Here is a 21549-nt window from a genome sequence, read left to right as displayed (position 1 = left end):
GATGCAGACAGATTTCCTGTGTTCGTTTTCCTTTTTGTGAGCTCTCCGTTAATGTGAAGGATGACAACTGAAATGATCTGAATCTATCCTCTGACTCGGAACTCAGAGATAAATGTGCAAAATGAAGGAACACTGAGCTTGGCTTATTTCTACAAACAAGATACTACCTGTGGTAGGGCCTCACCACCCTCACGGAGAAGAATTTCTTCCCAATATCAAATGTAATCCTGCCCTCTGGCAATGGGAAACTATTCCACCTTGTCCTGGCACTCCAGGTTCTTGTCCGAACTCCCTCTTCAGTTCTCTTGGGGCCTCTTTAGGCACTGGAAGGGGCTCTAAGGTCTACCTGCAGCCTTCTCTTCTGAAGGTGAACACCCCCAGTTCTCCCAGCCTGGCTCCAGAGCAGATGGATCCAGCCCTTGGCCTCCTCTGGATTGGCTCCAGCAGCTCCACGTCCTGATGTTTGATCCCAGAGCTGGAGGCAGCTCTGTGGGTGGGGTCTCACTTAGGCAGGGCAAAGGGACAGAATCCCATCCCCACCCCCCCGGCCCACTGCCCATGTTATGGAATCAGCCCACGGCATGGCAGGGGTTAAATCATGAACTGAGCTCTGCAGCAAATCAATAAGATGGAAGAGACCGTCTTTTCTAACATAAAATAAATAGCTCCAGGAAACACGTCAGAGAGGTTAGTTTCAGAGTTCAAATAGGTTTCTCCTACAACTTGATTAAACTACCTTTGGCGGTGACACAGCGATTCCTTGTGGGCTGGGAAAAAGGAGTAGCTCTGTAGGAGGCAGGTATTTCAGCATTTTCTTAACCTCAGCACAAACTGCATGAACTCCCCAGGCTTTATCACTAGACATTAAAACATAGGACAGCAGCTACTCAGGATATTTAATAAATGATGTGGCCTCCTCTAATGCACCACAGACAATATGGCCAACTCATCTAAGAGCTACAGACACACAATGACCTCAGAAAAACGATTTGATTTGGGACTGCAGAGAAACCTCCACATATTTGTAAACAGCCACAATATTCCCAGCCTAAAGGAATGTCATAATATAACCATAAGAAAGGGGGAAAAAATAAAAAAGGCAGGAGAGACAGGAAAACAATTTTCCCATATCCCCAGTGAACATCCCCAATTCCTGCACTAAATGCTCAGAGCAGCAAATCCAAGCTATTCAATTGTCTTCCACAACACATGAACTGTCAGGCTGATCTTGAGGGTGGAATCACTGTCAACTTTTCAGGCTATTAAGCTGTTCTCCAGAAGAGATTTGCTCAAAGCCGAGCAAAGCAAACCAGAAAATTCAGATAGGTAAGACATACCTATCCATTGCAGGAGATGGGCTGCTCCAAATGGATCTGAGAAGAAAGAAGACCATACCAAAAAGCCAGGAGAAAACAATGATTTCAGCCCTATTGAATTTCATTGTTGCTTATGCCAATTTCTAGGAAAAAGGGGTTGTTTAAAAGGTAGGGAGAGTCTGATGAACCAGAAATTAAATGAGTCATTTAACAAAGAGTTCAAATACCTCCTCCCTCCGATAAAAAACAAAGGTCGGGGGTGCAGGGAGTTAATGTGGAACATAGAGATGAAGTAGGTACAACAATTCTGAGATTTTACCACTTCACAGAACCCTAGAATGGGTTGGGTTGGAAGGATCTTAAAGCCTATCCTGTTGCACGCCCCTGTCATGGGCAGGGACATCTTCCACTATCCCAGGCTGCTCCAAGCCCGGTCCAACCTGGCCTTGGACACTTTCTCACGTGGGGCAGCCACAGTTTCTCCGGGAAACGTGTGCCATGGCCCCACCACCCTCACAGGGAGGAATTTCATCCCAGTAACCCATATAACCACGCCCTCTGGCAGTGGGAAGTCATTCCGCCTCGTCCTGGCACTCCAGGCTCTTGTCTGCAAGGGTACAGCCAGCAAAAGAGGAGGGAAGCGTCCAGAGACAAAATTCAGGCTGAAAATAGGAAGGCAGTGAGCAAGAGTTGTGTGACAGCGTCTCAAAGAATGGCTCCCACACTCGGGCTTGGATTCATTAGGATCTGAGAAGGTGTTGAGACAGCTGAAAGCCTGTAGGAGAATAAAGGACTGAATGGATCAAAACAGCACCTCTACAGTGGCCCCTGCAATCAAAATCAAAGGCTCCTCTCACATTGCAGAAGAGGAGTAGAGAAAGCCAGTAGATCCAGAGAAGAGTATATTTGAGGAGGATGCATCTTTGGGGGGAAAGAAGGTGATTCATAAGAGCCTCATCTCCTCAAGAACTCCTACAGATGGGACAAGAATTAGCCATGTGAAAATCCACAGCTAGAAAAAAATCAACACAGTGCAAGTCAGATGGAAAGACAAAAACAAGGGTCAGGAGCATTTCTTCACAATGGCTGGAAGTTTAAAAGTATGATGGAAAAACTCAAATGTCTGGCTTGCAAGTGGACATAGCAAGTTAATTCAAAACACAGTAGAGAGTAGAGGAGTCACCAGACATTAAAAAAACACAAGGAGCAAGCAAACATTTAGAGGACCTAAGCTAACATCACCATTTGAGCAACTCAAGCTTTTGTATCAATGAGAAATCCCCTGTAAATCAGAATTACAAGTTCAAACCAGAAAAACAGAGCCTCAGACACCAGAGCAGCAGCAGCAGCTGTCACACTGTCACCAACGGGCTGCACAAGCAGGACACACAATGTCAACCAGGCTCCACATCCCTTCGTGACACCGGAGCAAATGCCAGGTCACTGTGTGACACCGGGACCAAATTCTTAAACAGCAAAAAGTGATTCTCCCCAGGAGTGGATGAGAGAAGCAGCAACCCACAGAACCATGGAATGTTTGGATGGGAAGGGACCTTAAAGCTCATTCCTTTCCACCCCCTGTCAAGGACACGTTCCACAATCCCAGGGTGCCCCAAATCCTGTTCAACCCGGACTAGGACACTTCCAGGGATGGGGCATTCACAGCTTCTCTGGGCAACCTGTGCCAGGCCTTCACCACCCTCACAGAGAAGAATTTAATCTTAACATCTAATATAAACTAATTTCTACCTTCACCTTGGATGGCAGCTGGAATACTGGTGTGAGCCCTACAGTGCATTCTGACCAAATAATCAAAGCCAACCCATCTGTACAGCAAAACTAAATGTCCAAGAAGGAAACAAAATCTAAATTTACAAGTTTTTTGTAAGGTTAGAAGCCACATGATCTGTTATTGTGTTAATGAACCATCAGACAACATCTCTCAAAAATTAAAATTGTGTTTTATACATACTCTGCTGAGCTTGGCCATCTCCTCTCTCCCTGCTTGACCCCAGAAGTAAGGCTTTTGGTGGCAAAAGATGATGAGGTGACAGCAACAGCCTCACTTTACCCCAAAGTCACACAGGAGGAAATGGGGAAATGCCCTTGATTAAAGTTGGTACCTGAAAGTCTCTTGGCCCAGCTTTCACAGAACGATTCAGCAGCATCTGGACCACCCTAGCCCAGGCATCCAGGCTGGGCAAACCAGAGCTGGCCTAAAGACCAGTCCGAATTGCTGCAGGGCTAATTATACTGTACAAAATGAAGCCATATCTCAGGAGTCAGGGGCTGCTGTCGTTTATAACACTTCTTCCTCTTGCAGTGGACAGAGCACATCAAGGGAAAAGCAGCTGATACACTACATTGAAAAAAAGCAAGAATACTACATGGCAGAATCCATCAAAGCTCTCTGGAAAAAAAAACCAAAAACTATGGGATAAAAGGAAAAATCCTTCATGTACATAAATAACTGGTCCATTTTGCAGCAGAAGGGACTCACCAAAGGATTCTGCTTTACACTGAGCTGTGTTACTAAGATGACAACATTTGCTACTCTGAATAATTCAGGATGAGAAGTAAATAAGAGTCATGACTCCAAGGAATTGCAGTAAAATCTCATTATATGAGTGGGTGATATAATTCACAGAGCAGCACATCAGGAACAACACCCTAACATCAACTTCAAGAAACATGACAGACTGAACTGAAGTCAACCCTAGGAAGCAGGACTATAGAAGAGTATTCCACAAAAACCATTGCTCCATGGTTTTAAGATCACTAATGAACAAGCACAACATTTGTAATTATGGTAGTATAAGAGACGGTAATATAGAATAAAATACCTCTAAAGAGGTACCTGCACCATAAATATAACCTAACGCATCTGTCAACAACCCCCGTTGTCCTATGCCCCACCCCTCCTGCCTTACCTGTCTCAAGGAGCAGAGCTGGCAATGACATGAAAAACAAGAGAAGGTCTAAATATATGAGGACAATTCAGCCAAGAAACTATCAGGAATGGGAAAAATATTTTCCTAAAATCATGAATATTGTGAAGAGAAGTGTGAAGGTTCCCAATTTCAACACCTGGGAGGTCATGAACTGCTGGAGAGAGAAAAATAAAGCACTTTTTCCCTGGATTATATCTGCTGTGTTTGTGTTCTCCCCTCCCCAAGCATCTGCTTCTGGTTACCAGTGAGCAGGATACCAGGCCAGATGGATTCCTGGTCTCATCTGGTAGCACTTTTTAAGGCATTACACAGGATTTAATCTGTTAACCTGAAAATACACAGCAGCTGATTGCTTCCTAAGAGCTGGAAAAGGGAGCAGTGTCAGGGCAGGAAAAGCAGCAAGTGTCTGGACTTTAGGATGGACTTAGGATCTTGCCCAGCTCACAGTGCCCCTCACAGTAGAGTTCTGAATCTGCCTGAATATTTTGCATTGGTGACTCTGGCACAGAAAACCAAGTTGCTGCCAATACAGAGAACCGGAACAGTATGAAAATACCTGTGGAGGAGCAAGATAAATGGGCTGGAATGAGGCAAGGTCCCTTATGAACTGGAAAGCTTTTTAATCCAAGAAAAAAGAAAGAGAGACAGGATATTAGTTTGTTGCCATGACCTGTGAGCCACCAACCTTAGACATGAAGGATACCAGCACAAAAGAATTCTCCATGGCACAGCACAGCATCCCAGAGAGCGCTCCCCTGCCATTCTGTGCCCTGCTCCCCTCAGGGATTAGCTTTGAGTAAACATGTGCAGGGAAGAGACAACATGGACAGAGTGACTGTGTGGTTTGAAAATAAGGAGCCAACAGCTGGGACAAGCTTTCTGAAAGCACCAACAGAGAGAAGAGCTGATTTATAGGAAGCAACTCTGGCATAAACACAGGCAGGTATGTACGAGCCACAGATGAACTTATTGTGAGAACCTGGTGTGGGTTTCCAGCCTTCACATCCAGAAAACACAGCAAGGAGCCCCAGTCGGCCCAAACTTGTGAGGACAGTTGAAAACACACAGTTATAGACTTGCAGAGGAAAGCAGAGAGATGAGACTCCACTTGCTTACCACCCAGCAGTTCTTAAAGAATAAAAAAGGCACCAGTCAAGTCCAGAAAAAGTGATTTCAGGGCAGGAACTGTTTAAAGAAATACTTGTATCTGAAAAAAGCTTAGGTGCCTATGCAGGGTAGAAGCATAAAGCCCTGATTTTATCAAGTTAATAGTCTAAAATTTCACTGGAGTCGGCAAGATTTTTGCCAAAAGCCTGGAATATCAGTGGTACCAGGGTGCTGCTACACTGGCAGCCAACACTGAAACTGAGATTTCCCTGGCAGCTCTCACCTGCATCCTCCACTCTTCCTAAGTACATCTGCATTTTTTTTACTAATAATGATTTTTTTTTTATTACACACCATGATATTTAAATTCTTTTCTTATTTGGTCACACCTTGCCAGCAGTGACCTTCCCTGAACAAGAACTCCTGCTGGTATTTATCATTGGCAGAATCCCCAGCTCATCCCTGACTCCCAAGAGCTCCAGCGTGAGCCCAGCTTACGTGGAAATAACCAGTGTGCACATCTCTCCACAACAGCAATGTCATGAAACCCAAATTCTCTCATCAGTAACACTTCACCACCCAGGTGGCACTTTCAAAACTTGAGCCGCTGGCAGGCATTGAGGAATTTTGCAGCCTGAATCTCTGCAAACTCATAACTCAAAGGTACTCTTTGTTGGTTTTTTTTTTTTTTAAATGTGTCTTGGGAAAATGCTGCTAATATTTAATAAGAGCTTCTCAACAGGAACAAAGCTCATGAGTCCCAGTTCACCCATCATCGTCTCCTAACAAAGACTGAGTTACCAACACAGCCCTGAACCAGGGATGTAGAGATGGATTATATGGGTAAGTCACAGCTGGCAGCTGAGGAGCTGAGAAAAGGAAAAGGCAAGTCCTGAAAAACTTGGGGACTATTAGGTCACTAGTAAAAAAAATCAAAAGTCGAGTCTGAGGTCACACCCATGACAGTGGGACTTGAGGCAGGTCATGGTGAGCCCAGAAATGAGAAATACCATACAGTCAGGCACGGAAGGCAGCTCAACAGAGCTTGGACTCTGCTCAGAAGACTTCCCACGAACAGAGAAGTCACTGTCGAGAAAGGCCAAAGGGGACTGCTAGTAGCAGTGAAACATTTGGAAAGGAAGGTGCCACTCTGCTGAGGCAGTTCAGGCTGCCCCATCCCTGGAAGTGTCCAAGGGCGACTTGGACGTGGTTTGGAGCAGGTCTGGTGAAAGGTGTCCCTGCCCATGGCAGGGGGTGGAATGAAATGACCTTTAAGATCATTCCAACCCAAACCATCCCGATTCCATGATTTGGACAAGACAACAAACCCCAACCCGTAGAGTTCCACTCTGTGCCAAACAGTATAAGGAAATACCTTCCACACGTAGAGGGGACATACAACTTCTTCACACAAATAAATTGCTGATACACCTCCAGAGAGCATTTCGCGTCCTTAGACTGGAAACACCACCAGGTTCAGCAGCTCCAAGGCACCTCCAGCTCCTTCCTCAGCAGGTCCCTGCCCCGCACTCCCGGGACAGCCCCTCAGCTCGGGCTGCCGCGTTCCCCCGACTCAAATCCGCCGGGCCGGGCAGCCCCAGCCCCGCAGCCCAAATCCGCCCCGGTTCCCTTCGCCCACACCTCGGGGGAAGCTGCGACCCCCGGCGGCCGCCGCCCCCCGCGGGGTCCCTCGGGCCGCCCCTCGGCGGCTGCTCCGCCCGCCCGGCCGGAGCCGTTCCCGCCGCACCGGCAGCGCTGGAGCGCCGAGCCCGGCGGAGCCTCCGCCGCGGGCGGGCCGCGAGAACCGCCCCCCGCCCAGGCCCCGCCACCCGCGCCCCGCCGCCGTACCTGCTCCGCCGGCGTCGCGCTCCCCGGGCGGGCCGGGCCGGGCTGGGCCGGGCCAGAGCCGCCGCTGCTCTCCCCGCGCCCACCGCAGCTCCTCCCTCACGGCACTCGACGGCCACAGCCCGACCCGGCAGCGCTCAGCGCCGGCACCGCCCCGCGCGGCTCCGCCCTATGGCCGCTCCGCGCCCGCGCCGCTTCCGGGGCATCGCGGGCCCTGGAAACCGCGTGGCGTTGCCAGGAGGAAACAGCGGGCGGGAAGAGCGGTGGGACAGCGGCCACGGAGGCTCCGCTCCCGGCGGGGCTCAGCACCCGCCGAGGCTCAGTATCGGCTCAGCTTGGCACTCCCTTGGGACTCGGCATCTTCCGGGGCTCAGCACCCACTGGAGTGGTCGCTTCCAACCCAACCATTCCTTGATTCTATGGAAGAGGAGCAGAAACCCACTAGCGTTTTCACCTGGATGCTCCCAGGCTGATTCTGGTAAAGAACTTGGCATTTTCCAGATGGATGTTTTAAACTGACGTATTCATAGAATCACAGAATTCCGGCTTGCTTTGGGTTGGAAGGGCCCTTGAAGACCATCTCGTTCCCTCCCTGCCATGGGCAGTGACACCTTCCACTCAACTAGGTTGCTCATTCCTTGAAAATGGTTAAAAATACCATGAGGAAAACCTTCCTCCCTTGTGTGCAGGCCTCCAGCCTGGGGACAATCCCATTATCCAGCCACATACATAACAGCTAGCCAGCATATGGGCCCCACCAAGGATGAACCACTGGTTTATTTGGAAAATGTGCTCAGATCCAGAATTCAGGCATTAAAAATTATTTATTTCCCCTCCTACCTTGTAATCCTGAGGCTGAAGTTGGAGTTTTTTTCCCTGATGTGGTAATTAACCTGAAAACAAAGCCCAGTTCTAATAAAAAAATGAACATTTCACTTTAGGTTTTTCCTTTCTCTTTTTAGAGGTATATGCACTCGGCTGACTCTGTATAGGTTTAATAACAGCTTAATGCTTCTTATTAAACCTTTTAAGTTGTCAGTATCAAAAGTAGAATGTCTCAATTCAGCCACCTGAAAAGCCTATCCTGGCAGCATCCTTTCACACCCTACCCTAAGCCTCTGCTCCACAATGAGTTAATTTTGCTTTTTCTTTGTGCTATTATCTGTGGAAAATAATAATAATGTGGATATCACAATATTGACAATATCTTTGATGAAAGGGAGAGGCACTTTGGCAATGTAGTTCCCATCTGGGCACTCCCAAGGAGCATCTTAATTCTGAAAAATTATTTAGCATCAATTTTAGTTCAAGTAGTTCTTTTACCAAGTCCTATTAAACACGTGGATTCTCATTAATCCTGTGATAATCTCTTGGGAATTTATCTGAACACCAGCCTGTGTGTTGAATGAAGGGGGGGTCAAAGCTGACCCAAAAATGTTTGGGGTGGGTGAGGCGCACCCCTCATCCTCAACCCTGACAGGTGAGATTCCAGCCCAATTCCCAAGCACCTTATTATGAACAGAAAGGAAACATCCTGCTTTTCTTCTTGCATCTCCGGTTGGGATGAAGCGGCTCATGGCCGCAGGGCGACTGGAGCTGGTGGGCAGGACAATTCCCCTTTGTCCAGAGCAGTGGGAAGGACAATGAAGCTCCTGTTGAACATCAGGCACAGGGAGGCACCACCCCACACGCCAGCATGGGCAGGGAGGACCCTGCAGACAGACCTCAGATCCTTCTGAGTAATGTCCGAAGGGGGAAAAAAAATAGTCAAAGGAAATAAAAGCTTAAAAGTGCATGTTTTGGCAGAGAGGTGAGAGCAGACGAGCAACTACTCAGAGCAAGAAAGTACCAAGGTCTCACCCTTCCTTCTTCCAACAGAAACAGCACTGTAACCACTCAGTCTGGAGCAGGAATATACATGAACAGCTTTGGAATGTACCAAAATTAGTAGTGCTGTAGGAGTCAAATGTGTCTCCCTTAAGGAGGCAACACCTGAACTCCGCAGTGGCCACAGCAGGGAGGCTGCACTCCAAAGACTGTGAATGCAGCAATCATGGCTATAAATTGGACATGGTCAGGTAACAGATTATTTTTTTTGAAAAAGCCTTGAAAATCAGAAAAAAATATGAAACTCCCTCATCTGGGGATGAGGCACTGGATTTCCCATGATGGGGTAAGAGGTCAGCAGCCCACCAACTGATGACCCTTTTCCCCTGCCCTCTGTCTGCGTCCTCATGGCCCAGACATCTGCTATCCCCACTGACCAGTTCCCCTCTGTGCAGCCCTGGCTGCAGGACAGCAGCAGGAGAGCCTTCCTTCCATTAAATCCAACAGAAATGTGCCGTCTGTCCTGTTTTGGACATGAGGGGAGAAGGGGTCTGCCAGGAAAAGCAGCAATTTGTAATTATCCCTATGAGAAGAAGGAAAGGCTTTAGGCTATGGGGTGAGATAGGATGGCGTCTGCTGCATCATTCTCTCTTGCCCAAAGAGCATTTTGCCTCATAAGATTTAAAATTCAATATATTAGGCCCTCAGGAATTCTTATTTCTTAAACACTTCCATCTCCTCTCTTAAACACTTTCTTTGCTCACTTTGCAGCTGCTTTTGGAGCATCCAAGAGCTCCTGCCGAAACACATGCCCAGTTGTGCCAGCAGTGAACCCCTGAGGTCTCATTTGTGATGTAGGTACATCCAGCATCCCCTGGGTGTGTGGCTGCCCTAGCCTGGGTCAAAAGGAGCCCTTGGACCTTCAGGCATGAATAGCAGCCTCAGCTGAGAACAGTTTATTGCTCATTAGTGCTGTCAGGGCTGTGGTATTCTCAAGGTCAGGGGTTAGATAAATAATTTGGACTATTGGAAGAAAATTCCACATGTTGGGATAGAAATTAAATCTGCTGGGGGGGAGTGGGTTGCCCTCACTACCCATCCCTGAGTGGGTACCCAGCACTGCTGGGTTTGAGGAAGCCCCGGGGATTCAGTCAGTGAGACAGTGGGTCATTTGCTGAAGCCATTTCCTTTCCTTACAGACTCAGGAAATGAGCAATTCCAGTCTCTCATCCATAGATTTATATATTCTCTTCATGTTTCCTAAATAAACTGGTCCAAAGCAGAAGGTGCCTTGTCTGGTCCCTGGCACAGCCCAGCATTTGTAGCTGAAGATGCTGCTGACATCTATGGTCAGCCTAGGGTACTGGTGTTTAAAAGTGTTGGAATCACAGGCAGGATTCGGTTGGACAACATCTTTAAATTCCTCTCAATCCACCCCCTGCCAAGGGCAGGAACACTTTCCACTCTCCTAGGGGGCTCTAAGCCCCATCAAACTTGGCCTTGGATACTTGCAAGGATGGGGCAGCCACAGCTTCTCTGGGCAACCTGTGCCAGAGCCTCACCACCCTCACAGGAAAGAACTGGGAAGCCATTCCCCCCAACCCCCTGCCTCTCCCTGATCCTGTCTCTCCAGGCTCTTGTCCCAAGTCCCTCTCCAGCTCTCTTGGTGCCCCTTTAGGCACTGAAAGGGGCTGTCAATGAGTTGTAGCGTTCATATGGATTTAACCAAAATATCGTCATTATAGAATAATTCCTTAAAATTACAAGAAATTACCTCAGAAGTGAAAACTACGTACTCTGAAGATATAAAAGTAATAGTGGCTGGATTTCCAGCTGATTGTTCCCCTAAGGAGGTTCTCTGGTCAATACCTCTTGCCCTAAGACTGTAGAAATCCCCTTTCACAGGGAAGACCTGTTAGTTGCTGCAATATTACACCCAGTACAGTGATACAGACAATTTATCTGAAAATTAATTTTCAGCACTGTGCATGACCCCTCTTTACCACATTAAACTTCACTATTAATAATATTGCTGGACTGAAGTACTTCTTGAGATTGATGGAAATCCTTCAGCACAGGTGTCAGCACAGATGCAGCTCTCTCAGCATTCTAAGACCCACACAGTGCCATTTTATGGAGATTTTTATTGGAACAACAATAGCTGGGAAAAAAAAATTCCAAAAAACAACCAGGCAAGATTTTGGACATGGAAACCTCCTACAAGTGTGGTCTTAACTATAAATTTTATTTTGGGTTGTGTGAAGCTCCTGAGCTTTAGCACTCTCCCTTTCTGAATTTTTCCCTCATTTTCAGAAGAGCTGGGTGCTATTTCCTGTTTCCCTGTACACTCAGAGATTAGCAGCAGGGGCACAGCTGGAGCTAAATCAGCTCCAGCCCCAGGGAGCATGGGTTGAAGGTCAACATCCTGTATTCCCATTGGGCCAGGAAAGCAGCCAAGTAAACACCTTCTTCTGCATTTTGTTCCTATTAAAAACTCAGCCTTAAGACTGCAGGTCCTGATATAAACATTTGGATTTTATTTGTGCGGAGGGAGCATATTTATTTATTAGAGGCAAAAGCAGTTTAGTTGTTCCTTAATACCAAGTGTTGCTTTTTCCTGAGGTTCCCAGCAGGGTGAGTGTGTACTATAGAGGCACATATTTGATCCCAAGCTCCTTCTGTGCACCTCACATCCCTCCACAGCCTCGTGTGTTCCAGCTCCATCAGATTTTATCTGTTTAACGATGTGTGAGAGCAACCGGCACAGGAAGGACATGGAGCTGACATGGACTCTGTGGAAGTGAGTCCAGAGGAGGCACCAGTATGTTCAGAGAACAGAACAGCTCTGCTGGGATAAAAAACTGGGAGAATTGGAATTGTTCAGCCTGAGAAGAGAAGCTTCAGGGTCACCCAGCTGTGGCCTTCAGTGCCTGAAGGAGCCAGCAAGAAACATGGAGAGGGACTATTTACAAGGGCCTGGAGTGCCAGGAGGAGGGGGAATAGCTTCCCATTACCAGAAGCGAGGGTTAGATGGGATATTGGGAAAGAATTTTTCCCTGTGAGGGTGGTGAGGCCCTGGCACAGGTTTCCCAGAGAAGCTGTGGCTGCCCCATGCCTGGAAGTGTGCAAGGGCTAGGTTGGAGAGGGCTTGGAGCACCCTCTGGGCTAGTGGAAGGTGTCCCTGCCCATGGCAGGGGATGAAATGAGATGAACTTTGAGGCCCCTTCCAAGCCAAACCATTCTGGTATCTGTGATTCAGGTCTCCATGAGCCATTGCTCCTTGATGAGCAGCTCCTCATCCTTGCCCCCTTCCCACCTGGCAGCTGCACAGCCCTCATGGAGCAGCTGGTCATGGAGAACAGCTGAAGGGATGCAGATGATGAGCAGATCTGATCAGAGCCCAGAGGTTTACTGTCTCCCAAGGCATTTTTAGGGGAGAAACAGAGAACTGAGGATACGCTGGTTTGGCAGGTAAAAGGGACAGGAAACAGTTGCCAATAGTGCCACCATGGGAACTGTCACTGTGATGATGTCTTGTGTGATGTCAGGGCAAAGAAGTCTTTGTTCAGATTTTTCCCCTTAATTTACAAAATCTTTTAAAAATTTCTTTTAAGGAGAAAGCAAATTGTTACTTTTCATTCCAACTTGAACTGCTTTTCTGTAACAACTCTCCTTTTTATCAATACACTTCTTAGGAAGAGGTTTTTACAGCATTCACCACTTTCCCCATCAGGCTGACCTATGACAGCTGCCACTAAACTCTCTTAGTCTCCTCCTAAACTCCCCTTTTCATCTGCTCAACAATACTCTGATATTTCAGGGAGTTTCTGAGGAAGAGCAAAAGCAGAACCCCTGACATCAAGATCTGTCACAAGGCCCCACTTGCTTTTTTCCTACTAATTACCCCAAAAGTTATGTGGCAACATTATAACAGCCACAATAAGAAGTTTTCTGTAGTTTTAGCTACTTATTGCTCTCCCAGCTTTCAGCGTTCTGATTCTTTAGAAAAACCAGTTTGTTTTAAATAAACTTCACCTCTAATCAGAGCAAGTTTCAGCTGCCCACACACCTCTCCAGTCTCTTTCTAAATCCAGTTTCCCATCTTAAAGAAATTTTCATTAACATTTTTTACTACAAGACACAACAAGACACAACACAGGTGTGTGATCAGAAGGCTTCAGTTTATTAAAAAAATGAGGATCTCCTTTTCAGAAACACAACAACCACGATCACGTAAGTCTTGGACAAGCACAGGGCAGTCAGAAGATGAAAGACAAAAGCTGCCCAACATGCTGGAGGAACTCAAGCAAACCAAGATAAAAACTAAACTAGTGGTTTACAATGAACATTAAGTGCCAAACAGTAAAAAATAATTCATTGCTCCAGTGCTATCTCTCAGACTTTTAGTCTTGTACATTAACTGAAAGGAAGCCATAAAAATTGTAAAAAACTATACAAATGCACAAAACCCAGCTCAAGTAGAAGGAGCGTTTTAACATTAAAATCAAGGTCAGATGACATCTACTCTTCCTCCAAGCACTCTCCATCTTCGGCAGGATCCAGTGGTAGGGGCTGAGCTCTGTAAGGAGCATTATTTCAGAAGCATTAGCAGAAACCAGCTCTGGTTTGAAAGGCTAACAAAAACCTTTTCCCAAAGCCCATGTGACCCACATGACTTAGTTAGCCTCAGATAGCACTTGAAGCATCAGGACTGACACAGGCTTACTTTATCCTGAGTGCTCCAAGCTCAGATGCAGCTGCAGAGATATTCCTTCCAAACCAGAAATATAACATTCCACACTGACATCCCTGGATGGTCCCTGCATGTCCTGGACCTCAAGGAACACACGCAGATTCCACACTTTTCTTTGGAAGCTGCATAACTCCCATCTCACACCGGAGTTTCCACCTGACTAACTCATGGAACAAAAAGCTTATGCAGTTGAATGAGTACAGTTCTTGCTTCTTCCAGAACACACTGGGAAGCTGCAAACTCCTTTGGATGGGGAAGCTCTGTGTTTTCTTCTCACCACCTTATTCTCACTCGGCCCAACAAACTCCAGATTAAAGGGATGAAAGTTCTCTTGTGCTACAGCATTTTCTGTTTCACCAACAGGTGGGATGCACTTAAAAGTCTTTGTCTGCTTGTCCTACAGGACAGTTTGGGGCTGATTCTTATGGGCTTCCCCCGGCAGTTTGAGAATACTTATATTTGGTCGAAAAATGGAGATTCAACCCAAAATTCTCTATGGAAAACAGAGTGTTGGTAAGACAGTATTTTACTGCTTCCTTTTAGTCAGTAGTGCAGCCTACAGGTTAAACTCTGAGGTTTCAATTTGGAAAACCCATTCAATTCCTGGCACATGTAAGTTGTTAGTGTTCTCCTCAGCTTTTCTAAATCTTCACTCTGGTGGCAAAGTTATGTCTAAGCAGCGAGAACTTGCCTCAACTACCAGTTTACTCCACCCATTTTCAGAACCTCGATGAGGTCCCTGAAAACTTAGCAGACTTTGCTGAGAAACATCATTTCCATGAGGATACAGAGTCAGGAGACACACTGTCAACTTGTCAGCAGTCACCTTCTCCTTCAAAGACGAACTAGAGTTTCACAGTCATGGAGAAAAAATAACCACAACTTGCTTCCCCTAACTTATGCCTCCCAGTGCCCCAACACCTACTCCATGCTGCTGGTGCCAGGCGTGGCTCCATCGGGTACCCGGTTCTCCTTGGATGGGAGCTTCAGGAAGTCGCTGATGCCCTTCTGCCAGGCGGGCAATGGCCTCACACAGACCCGGTTCAGCCGCACAGGGCCCTTGCCACCTTCGGGGAGTGCAACGTCAGTCCTGGGGCGGGAGGAGGGAAGGAAGGAGGAAAAGAAGAAAGGAAGAAAAAAGAGAGGGATGAAATGAAGGAGAGGAGAGGAGAGGAGAAAGGAAAAGGGAAAAAGGAAAATGGAAAAGGAAAAAGAAAAGGAAAAAGGAAAAGGCCTAGCCCGCCGCGCTCACCTCTCTTGCTGAGCAGCGACGGCCCCGCGTTGATGCTGCTGGAGCCCAGCGCCTTCCGGGGAGCCCTGGCGACTAAAACTGCGGGAAAAGGGGGACAGCGTGGGCTCAGCGGCGGCACTCGGAACCCGGCTCAACCCTGCCTGCCTCGTCTTGTTCCATCCCATTCCATTCCACTCCATTCCCACTGCACACCGCTCCCCCCATCCCCGCGGCCCCTCACCCTTGCGGAAAGCCCCTCCACGCTGGTCCAGCTTGGTCCGCGCCATCACGGCCTGGCCCGGCCCGGCCCCGCCCCGGCAGCGCCGCAGCCGCCAATGGAGCGCAGGGCCGCCCCCGGCCGCTCTGCTTCCCGCTCTGCTTCCCGCTCCTCTCAGCTCAGGGTACGGGGAAGAAACTCGTTGTGACGGGGCTGAGGCATTGACGCAGAACGTCTGTGGTTGCTCTGTGTCTGGAAGTGTTCAAGGCCACGCTGAACGGGGCTTGGAATGGGGTGGGATTTACGGGTCCTTCCAACCCAAACTATTCCCGGACTCTGTTGAGAGGAATGACGGATTTGTCTTTACAAGCAAGCTGTGGGTCTGCTGGTGGATAAAATCAGCACTGAGAGAGAAAAGAAACAATGGGACGGATTCCACTGATTGACGAATGGAAAAAAAGATATTTGCCTTTACAAACAAACTGTAGGTTTACTGATAAATGAAATTGGATATTGAAAGATGAAAGAAACAATGGGGGAAAACCATAAATTCCATCAGAATTAAAAATGGAAAGGGAGGATTGTACATTAGAGTGGAATCTCAGGTATCAGGAGTTCTGGGAAGTCTGTGCCTCTCAAGTACCTCAGCCATGGGGAAAGAGAGAGGGAAATGTGGGCAATTAGGATGAAAAGGAGGCTGCGTCCTCCAAAAATCTGAGCTACCCCAGGGGAATGCCCCATGGCCTCTCCCTTTATTCGAATAAAGTAAAAGGACTCCTCTGCCTCCTTTTTGGACATAAACCTCTGGTGTTTGTGGATTAATTTTCCTGACACTACGAACCGGTCCCGGAACGGTGGCTGCGGGCCGCGTTCCCGGGGGGAAGGGAAGGGGAGGCTCCCGGCCGGTGCGGCGCCGTTTCCCGCCCCCCGCGGAAGATGGCGGCGCCCAGCGAGCTCCTGGCCTGGTGCGTCCAACACCTGCGCGGGGACTTCGGGCTGGACGTGGGCGAGGAGGTGGTAAGGTGAGCGAGGTCGGGGCCGGGCGGGGCCCTCCTGCCTTCTGAGAGGGGCTCCTGGGTCCAGCACGGAGGAAACAGGGTGTGTTAGAGCAGCTGTCGGCAATCTGCCCGGGGTTGTCGCTCCGGTGGAGATTTGGGGAGGGGAAGTGGCGGGACGGGGGACGACGACGAGGGGGGCGGTGTGGGGTTGTAGAATCGTAAATGCTCTTAGTTGGGAGTAGTCTTAAAGATCATATCGTTCCACGTCCTAGCCATGGCCTTACTACGATCTCCACAGAAACCTTTTCTGAAAAGAAAAAACTGTCATACCCCTGCGATGGGATCACTGGATTAGACCTCGGAACATCCACCCTTTCACCCATTTTTATCCACCCCCGCCCCTTGTAGGTACATCTTGTCAATCACAAACGAGGATGAGATCCGGGAGTACGTTGTTGACCTTGTTCAGGGCACCGACGGGAAGAAGAGCTGGTTTGTGGAAGAACTGCTGACCAGGTGGAGGAAATCTGCCCAGCTGGCCTCTGAGCCTTTCCCAGCCTATTGGAAAAAGGATGGTGAGTGGTGCAGAGCAGGAAACTCTCAAACAAGCTTGGTTATTGTGGTTACAAACAATTCCGTGCCATGAATCCCTGTATGGATACTGGTCCCATTCCTGATTGTTGGAACAGCTTAAAGCCCATTTTCAGTCATGAAGTAGAGTCTAGGGTCATCTTTTTCCTGCTGGCCCTTACCCAGCCTCTCCCTGTGCTTGCTCACACTTCCAGAGGCTTCAGAGGTGCCGCGGGCTGGGGACCAAGGGAAGAAGGGGAAACGCAAAGGGCGGAACAAGCAGGAGACGCTGGCATATACCGAGCCCAGTGCTCATGGGGAGGAGGTGAAAACCCCACTGGACCTGGCCAAGGTGAGTGTGGGGGCTATGCCAGGAAGGCTGGGAGTTATTGGAAAGGCTTGGAGCCTGGAATCTGGGGAAAGAGTGTGTCAGACACTGCTAAATGATTGGAAAGTGGATATGAGTGTCTGGGACATGTCAGACTAGGATGCCCAGTGGGCACTGCTGAGGCCACACCTCAAATCCTGGGGTGAGTTTTGGGTCCCTCACAAGAAACACAGTGAAGTGCTGGAGTATTTCCAGAGAAGGGAGCAGAGCTGGGGAAGAGGCTGGAGCACCAGGAGTGGCTGAGGGAGCTGAGGGCCCTCAGCCTTGAGAAAAGGAGGCTCAGAGAGGACATTCTGGCTCTCCACAACTGCTTGACAGGAGAATTGAGCTGGGTGGGGGATTGGAATCTGCTCCCAAGGAAACAAAGAGACAGGATGAGAGGAAATGGCATCAAGCTGTGCCAAGGGAAGTTTAGATTAGATATTAGGGAAAAACTTTTCATGGAAATGATGGTCAGATACTGGAATGCACTGTCTAGGCCAGTGGTGGAGTCATCTTCCTGGAGGAATTAAAAAAACATGTGGATGTGGCACATAGGGAGGGAGGAAGAGGGAAAGAGAGGAAGGAGAGAAGGGAAGGAGGGAGAGGAAAAAGGACGGGAGGGGGAGAGAGAGGAAAGGAGGGAGAGTTAATGATGGGTCTCTGTGATCTTGGAGGGTTTTTCCTACCTAACCATTTCCATGTTTCTATGATATCCAGGCTTGGGAGAAAGGTTGTGTCCGTTTGTGTCTATAACTGGGAGTAAAATAATCATCAGGTAGCATATATACCAGATGGATTTTTCTCCCCCAGAAATCCTGAGAGGAGAGAGCAGGTGAAGGAAGTTGAGGCTGTAATTAGGAATAAAAGGGATTTCTTTAAATCAGATATGAGGGTTGGGAATTTAAGCCACCAAGTGGTTAGAACATGCTTTCCTGCTGTATTTAAACTATCCCAGTCACACTGATTAAAGCTTTAATTAGCAACTGAAATACTTCAGAAAGAAACTGTGGAATAATTGCATAGAAACACTAAAACCCCAGAAATGCTACTCTTCCTGCATAAGGGACTTGAATTAATGTTTTTGAATGGAACTTTTTGGAGCAGGGAGGCTGCAAAGGTTGAAAGTGTTTGCAAAAGTATTTGTAGGATAAAACACAGCGTTTTTGAACTGGTGGGTTGAAAGTGGACAGTGATGTTCTATTTCCATGTGGTTACCTTCTAACTTAATTAAAATTTAAAAAAACAAGTGAGAAAGATCTGCCAAAGTCACTTTATCTTGGTGGCAGTGTTTGAATCTGGCAGTGGCACTAAAACCAGTTGGACTTTACTGAGGGAACTGGGAATGCTGCATCTGCTTGTCAGTAAACCAGATTGAAACTCAGAGGTGAATCATTACATGACTGAGACCAGATCATAGCAGGAGGAGCAGAATTCATTTTACAGCTCAGTACTTGAACCCTCCTGCTGAGGTGGCTGTGCCAGGCGGGATTTGGGGAAGCTGCTGGGAGGTGACATGGCTGTGAATGCAGCGGTCTTGCTGCCACCACTAGCTGTGTCCGGGTACAGGTACAGTCAGGGTGCACAGTTACAAACAAAAAGTCTAAATAATACTTGGAAATGAACTTGGGAGTAGCTGTTACACAGGTGTGAGGCTGTGCAGATCACAGAAAGCAGCTCTTACTGCCCAAACCCCAGCAGCTCCAGCTGGCATGGGTGGCAAACTTCGAGTGCATCCTGGTGTACTTGAGTTGTTTGGATTCCGTGCAGCTTTTCTGGCAGGCCTGAGCTTGTCTTTCCTCTCAGTCTGGGGTGTGGTCCAAGTGTCATTCCAGTGAGGGAGAATAACGCTTCCTGGTCTGCCCATGGGTCAGTGCTCACTCTCTGCTGCCAGTGCTGCACTGGGAGCACAGTTTGTTTGTTCATTTTTTCTTCCCAGGCCCAGGAGAGCAGCAGCGGAGGCAGCAGCATTTCCTCTAAGAAGAAGCCCAAGTATGTCAACCTGTACACAAGGGAGGGGCAGGACAGGCTTGCCGTGCTCATCCCGGGCCGCCATGCCTGCGAGTGCCTAGGCCAGAAGCACAAGCTCATCAACAACTGCCTGGAGTGCGGGCGCATTGTCTGTGAGCAGGAGGGCTCGGGGCCTTGCTTGTTCTGCGGGGCCCTGGTGAGTACCCAGGGAGTTACTGCCCCGTTTGGACCTGGAGAAGTTGGCTGAATTAGCCCTTTAGATAGAAGTTCCTCTTGCAGAGTTCTAAAGCAGGGAAGGAAAGAACCTGTTAGGAGGTTTCTCCCATAATTTACATGGCTTTGGAGCTTGTCTGGTTTCTGACAGTTTCCTATGTGTTGCAACAGTGTCTAAAATCTCTGCAAGACTTTAGCCCCATCCCAGGCACATCCCTGGTCAGGAGTGTCCTGCTTTTCCTTCAACTCTTGCACAATATGGATCCTTTGGGATACCTGTTAACACCCGGATTCATTTCAAAGGGCACCTTTTCGAAAAATGGGATAAGTTACTGATATCAGAGGAAATTCTTCTTCATGTGAGAGGAAAATATTAGTTGGGTAGAGCAAAATGTTTTAAAGCAGATTGGTTGCTGTTTTGAAAGATCAGTTTAACTCCCAGTGTCCAAGGAGAGAAACTCCGAGTTAAGGATTGTGGTTCTGCCTGGGATGGTTCTGAGCTCATGTCTTGTCCTTTGAGCTCATCAGCAGCATGTCCACAGAACAGGGAGAGATCAAACTCTACATTTCTCTTTTAGTAAAGAATAAGCTTCCAGGGTTCTCCCCATGTCAGTGGGGAAAAGGAGGAGGTGTGGATTGTTACTGCCACTTTAAACAGCCTGAACTGTTGTCCAGGACTCTGAAACTGGTCAAGCTGTGGCATTCTTCCCATGTGATGTCCTTCCCAAGGCTTCATTTCCTTCTTTTCCTCAGGTGTGCACTAAAGAAGAGCAGGACATTCTTCAGCGGGACTCCAACAAGAGCCATAAACTGCTGAAGAAGCTCATGGCAGGTCAGTAGCTATTCCATACCTGGAATAGAATGAATTTAAATGGTTTATGTGCTTTATTTCCTTTAGACTTCACTGAGCCACCTGCTCTCATTGCTGCCCTTTGTCTGTGTTGGGCATTAAAGGGATGGATTGGAAGTTGGTTCCTTGGATCCTCTTGCAAGCCCTAGGCAGCATTCCCAGGCTTCAGCAGAGGTGACTGTGGCGAGTGTCAAATGGCAGTGTGTGGTGTCCTTTCCCTGAGGCCCCAAGGCTGCTCATTTGCATTCCAGAATCAATCACATGAACTGGATCATTGTAACAGTCCTTGAAAATTAGGATAAGTCTCCTGTGGAATGCATGCTGTGGAAGATGAAGTGCTGCTGTCTGATTTGCTGGGCTTAGAGAGATGGTGGTTAATATTGTCTAGTGGCTCTTCTTATCTTGGGAGCTAAAAATAGGAACAGAGCCAAGGAAAGCAAGAGGAAATACTACCCAGTGTCCCAGCAAGGCTTGTGCATTGTGGAGATGTTTGAATTTAGCTGAACTACAGCTGAGGTCGTGGTATTCTTGGCTGGAAAATACACTTTGCTGAAGAACTGGGGAAATATTTCCTCCAGATCTGGGCTTCTCCTTAGAGCTGTGGAGATGGCAGGAGGATGGAAATCCTTGAGAGCACCAGCCAGTCTGTTCTATCCTTCCAGTACAGGTGTACTTCAGGTGCTGGTGTACTTTAGGATTCCTTTTCTCACCTCTTTTATCCCTTTTCTCTCCTGCCCCTGCCAGCTCTTGTTTTGTTATCCATGTAGGTAAAACCTGGAATGTGGTTTGCTGTTTGTCTTGGGAGTAAAAATTGTGGATCAGCAACCAAAGGGAAATACAGGCAAATTGTTTCCCTGCAATGAGGGCATTTCCCAGTGTGGTGAAATACACTGGTTTGTTCCATCATGTCTTGGGTTCAAACCTTTTGTGGTTTTTAATTTTTTTTTGGTTGTTCCCTGTTGGTTGGTTGGGTTTGGGCCCCGAGCCAGGAGGGGTAAGAAGGAAGAGCATTTGCTGGGAATAGATTTCTCCGTCCCTGGAAACAGCTGGTTTGGGTAATCTGGTGTGGTGTGTCAGAATAAGATGTTGTTTGTGGGAGGCACAAACAGCAGCAGAAGGCTCTGAGTCTTCCTGGAACCTGTCCTGGGCAAGAGGTTCTTTGTGGGGGTAATGACATGTGGGAAGGGTTTGGCTTTTAGGAGGGGATGTCTAAAAAATCTGGTGTTGTTGCTGAAGAAGAAAAACCTCCAGACCTTAGAGCCCCTCCCAGTGCCTAGAGGGGTTTAGGAAAAGGAGGCAGAGGGACTACTTAAATGGGCAGATAGTGATAGGA

At 48.0% G+C, this 21549-nt stretch overlaps 3 protein-coding genes across 9 annotated transcripts in view; 1 reads left to right on the top strand and 2 right to left on the bottom strand.

Moving 5' to 3' along the window:
• Positions 1–7280, bottom strand: part of CSNK1G1 (casein kinase 1 gamma 1) — a 108491-nt gene extending 101211 nt beyond the window's left edge. For 3 of the 5 annotated variants that reach the window (XM_033070641.2, XM_033070645.2, XM_033070643.2), the window contains exon 1: positions 7223–7280. The gene's annotated coding sequence lies outside the window, so the exon portion shown is untranslated. Of the gene's footprint in view, positions 1–6749; positions 6769–7222 lie in introns of those variants that run through there. The other 2 variants (XM_033070642.2, XM_033070644.2) reach the window with 1 other exon arrangement.
• A 5928-nt stretch (positions 7281–13208) lies between these two features.
• On the bottom strand, positions 13209–15382 carry PCLAF (PCNA clamp associated factor). The gene is made up of 4 exons (XM_033070998.2): positions 15272–15382; positions 15052–15129; positions 14725–14866; positions 13209–13625 (listed from the first exon to the last, which is right to left on the bottom strand). Exons 1-4 carry the CDS (start codon positions 15315–15317, stop codon positions 13568–13570), a joined length of 324 nt encoding a protein of 107 aa, XP_032926889.1. The 5' UTR covers positions 15318–15382; the 3' UTR covers positions 13209–13567.
• Positions 15383–16130: 748 nt separating this feature from the next.
• Positions 16131–21549, top strand: part of TRIP4 (thyroid hormone receptor interactor 4) — a 44081-nt gene continuing 38662 nt past the window's right edge. For 2 of the 3 annotated variants that reach the window (XR_004419220.2, XM_033070995.2), the window contains exons 1-5: positions 16133–16269; positions 16654–16820; positions 17031–17167; positions 19122–19349; positions 20120–20198. Coding sequence is in view for 2 of the 3 variants with exons in the window: in XM_033070995.2 (XP_032926886.1) it covers positions 16184–16269; positions 16654–16820; positions 17031–17167; positions 19122–19349; positions 20120–20198 (697 nt within the window). In the remaining variant the exon portion in view is untranslated. Of the gene's footprint in view, positions 16270–16653; positions 16821–17030; positions 17168–19121; positions 19350–20119; positions 20199–21549 lie in introns of all 3 variants that reach the window. The other variant, XM_033070994.2, reaches the window with a different exon arrangement.

Source organism: Catharus ustulatus, chromosome 12 (genome assembly GCF_009819885.2).
Source record: "Catharus ustulatus isolate bCatUst1 chromosome 12, bCatUst1.pri.v2, whole genome shotgun sequence".
Taxonomy (NCBI): Eukaryota; Metazoa; Chordata; class Aves; order Passeriformes; family Turdidae; genus Catharus; species Catharus ustulatus.
Note: the sequence above shows the minus strand (reverse complement) of the source record. Positions and strands in the feature narration are given on the sequence as shown.

Bases quoted from the DNA above. Each gene is read 5' to 3' on its own strand.
- PCLAF (XM_033070998.2), bottom strand. From the start codon at position 15,317: ATGGCGCGGACCAAGCTGGACCAGCGTGGAGGGGCTTTCCGCAAGG. The intron at 14,867-15,051 runs GTGAGCGCGGCG...CACTCCCCGAAG, and splicing joins GTCGCTGCTCAGCAAGAGAG to GTGGCAAGGGCCCTGTGCGG. The intron at 13,626-14,724 runs GTAGGTGTTGGG...TGCTCCTTACAG, and splicing joins CCTGGCACCAGCAGCATGGA to AGCTCAGCCCCTACCACTGG.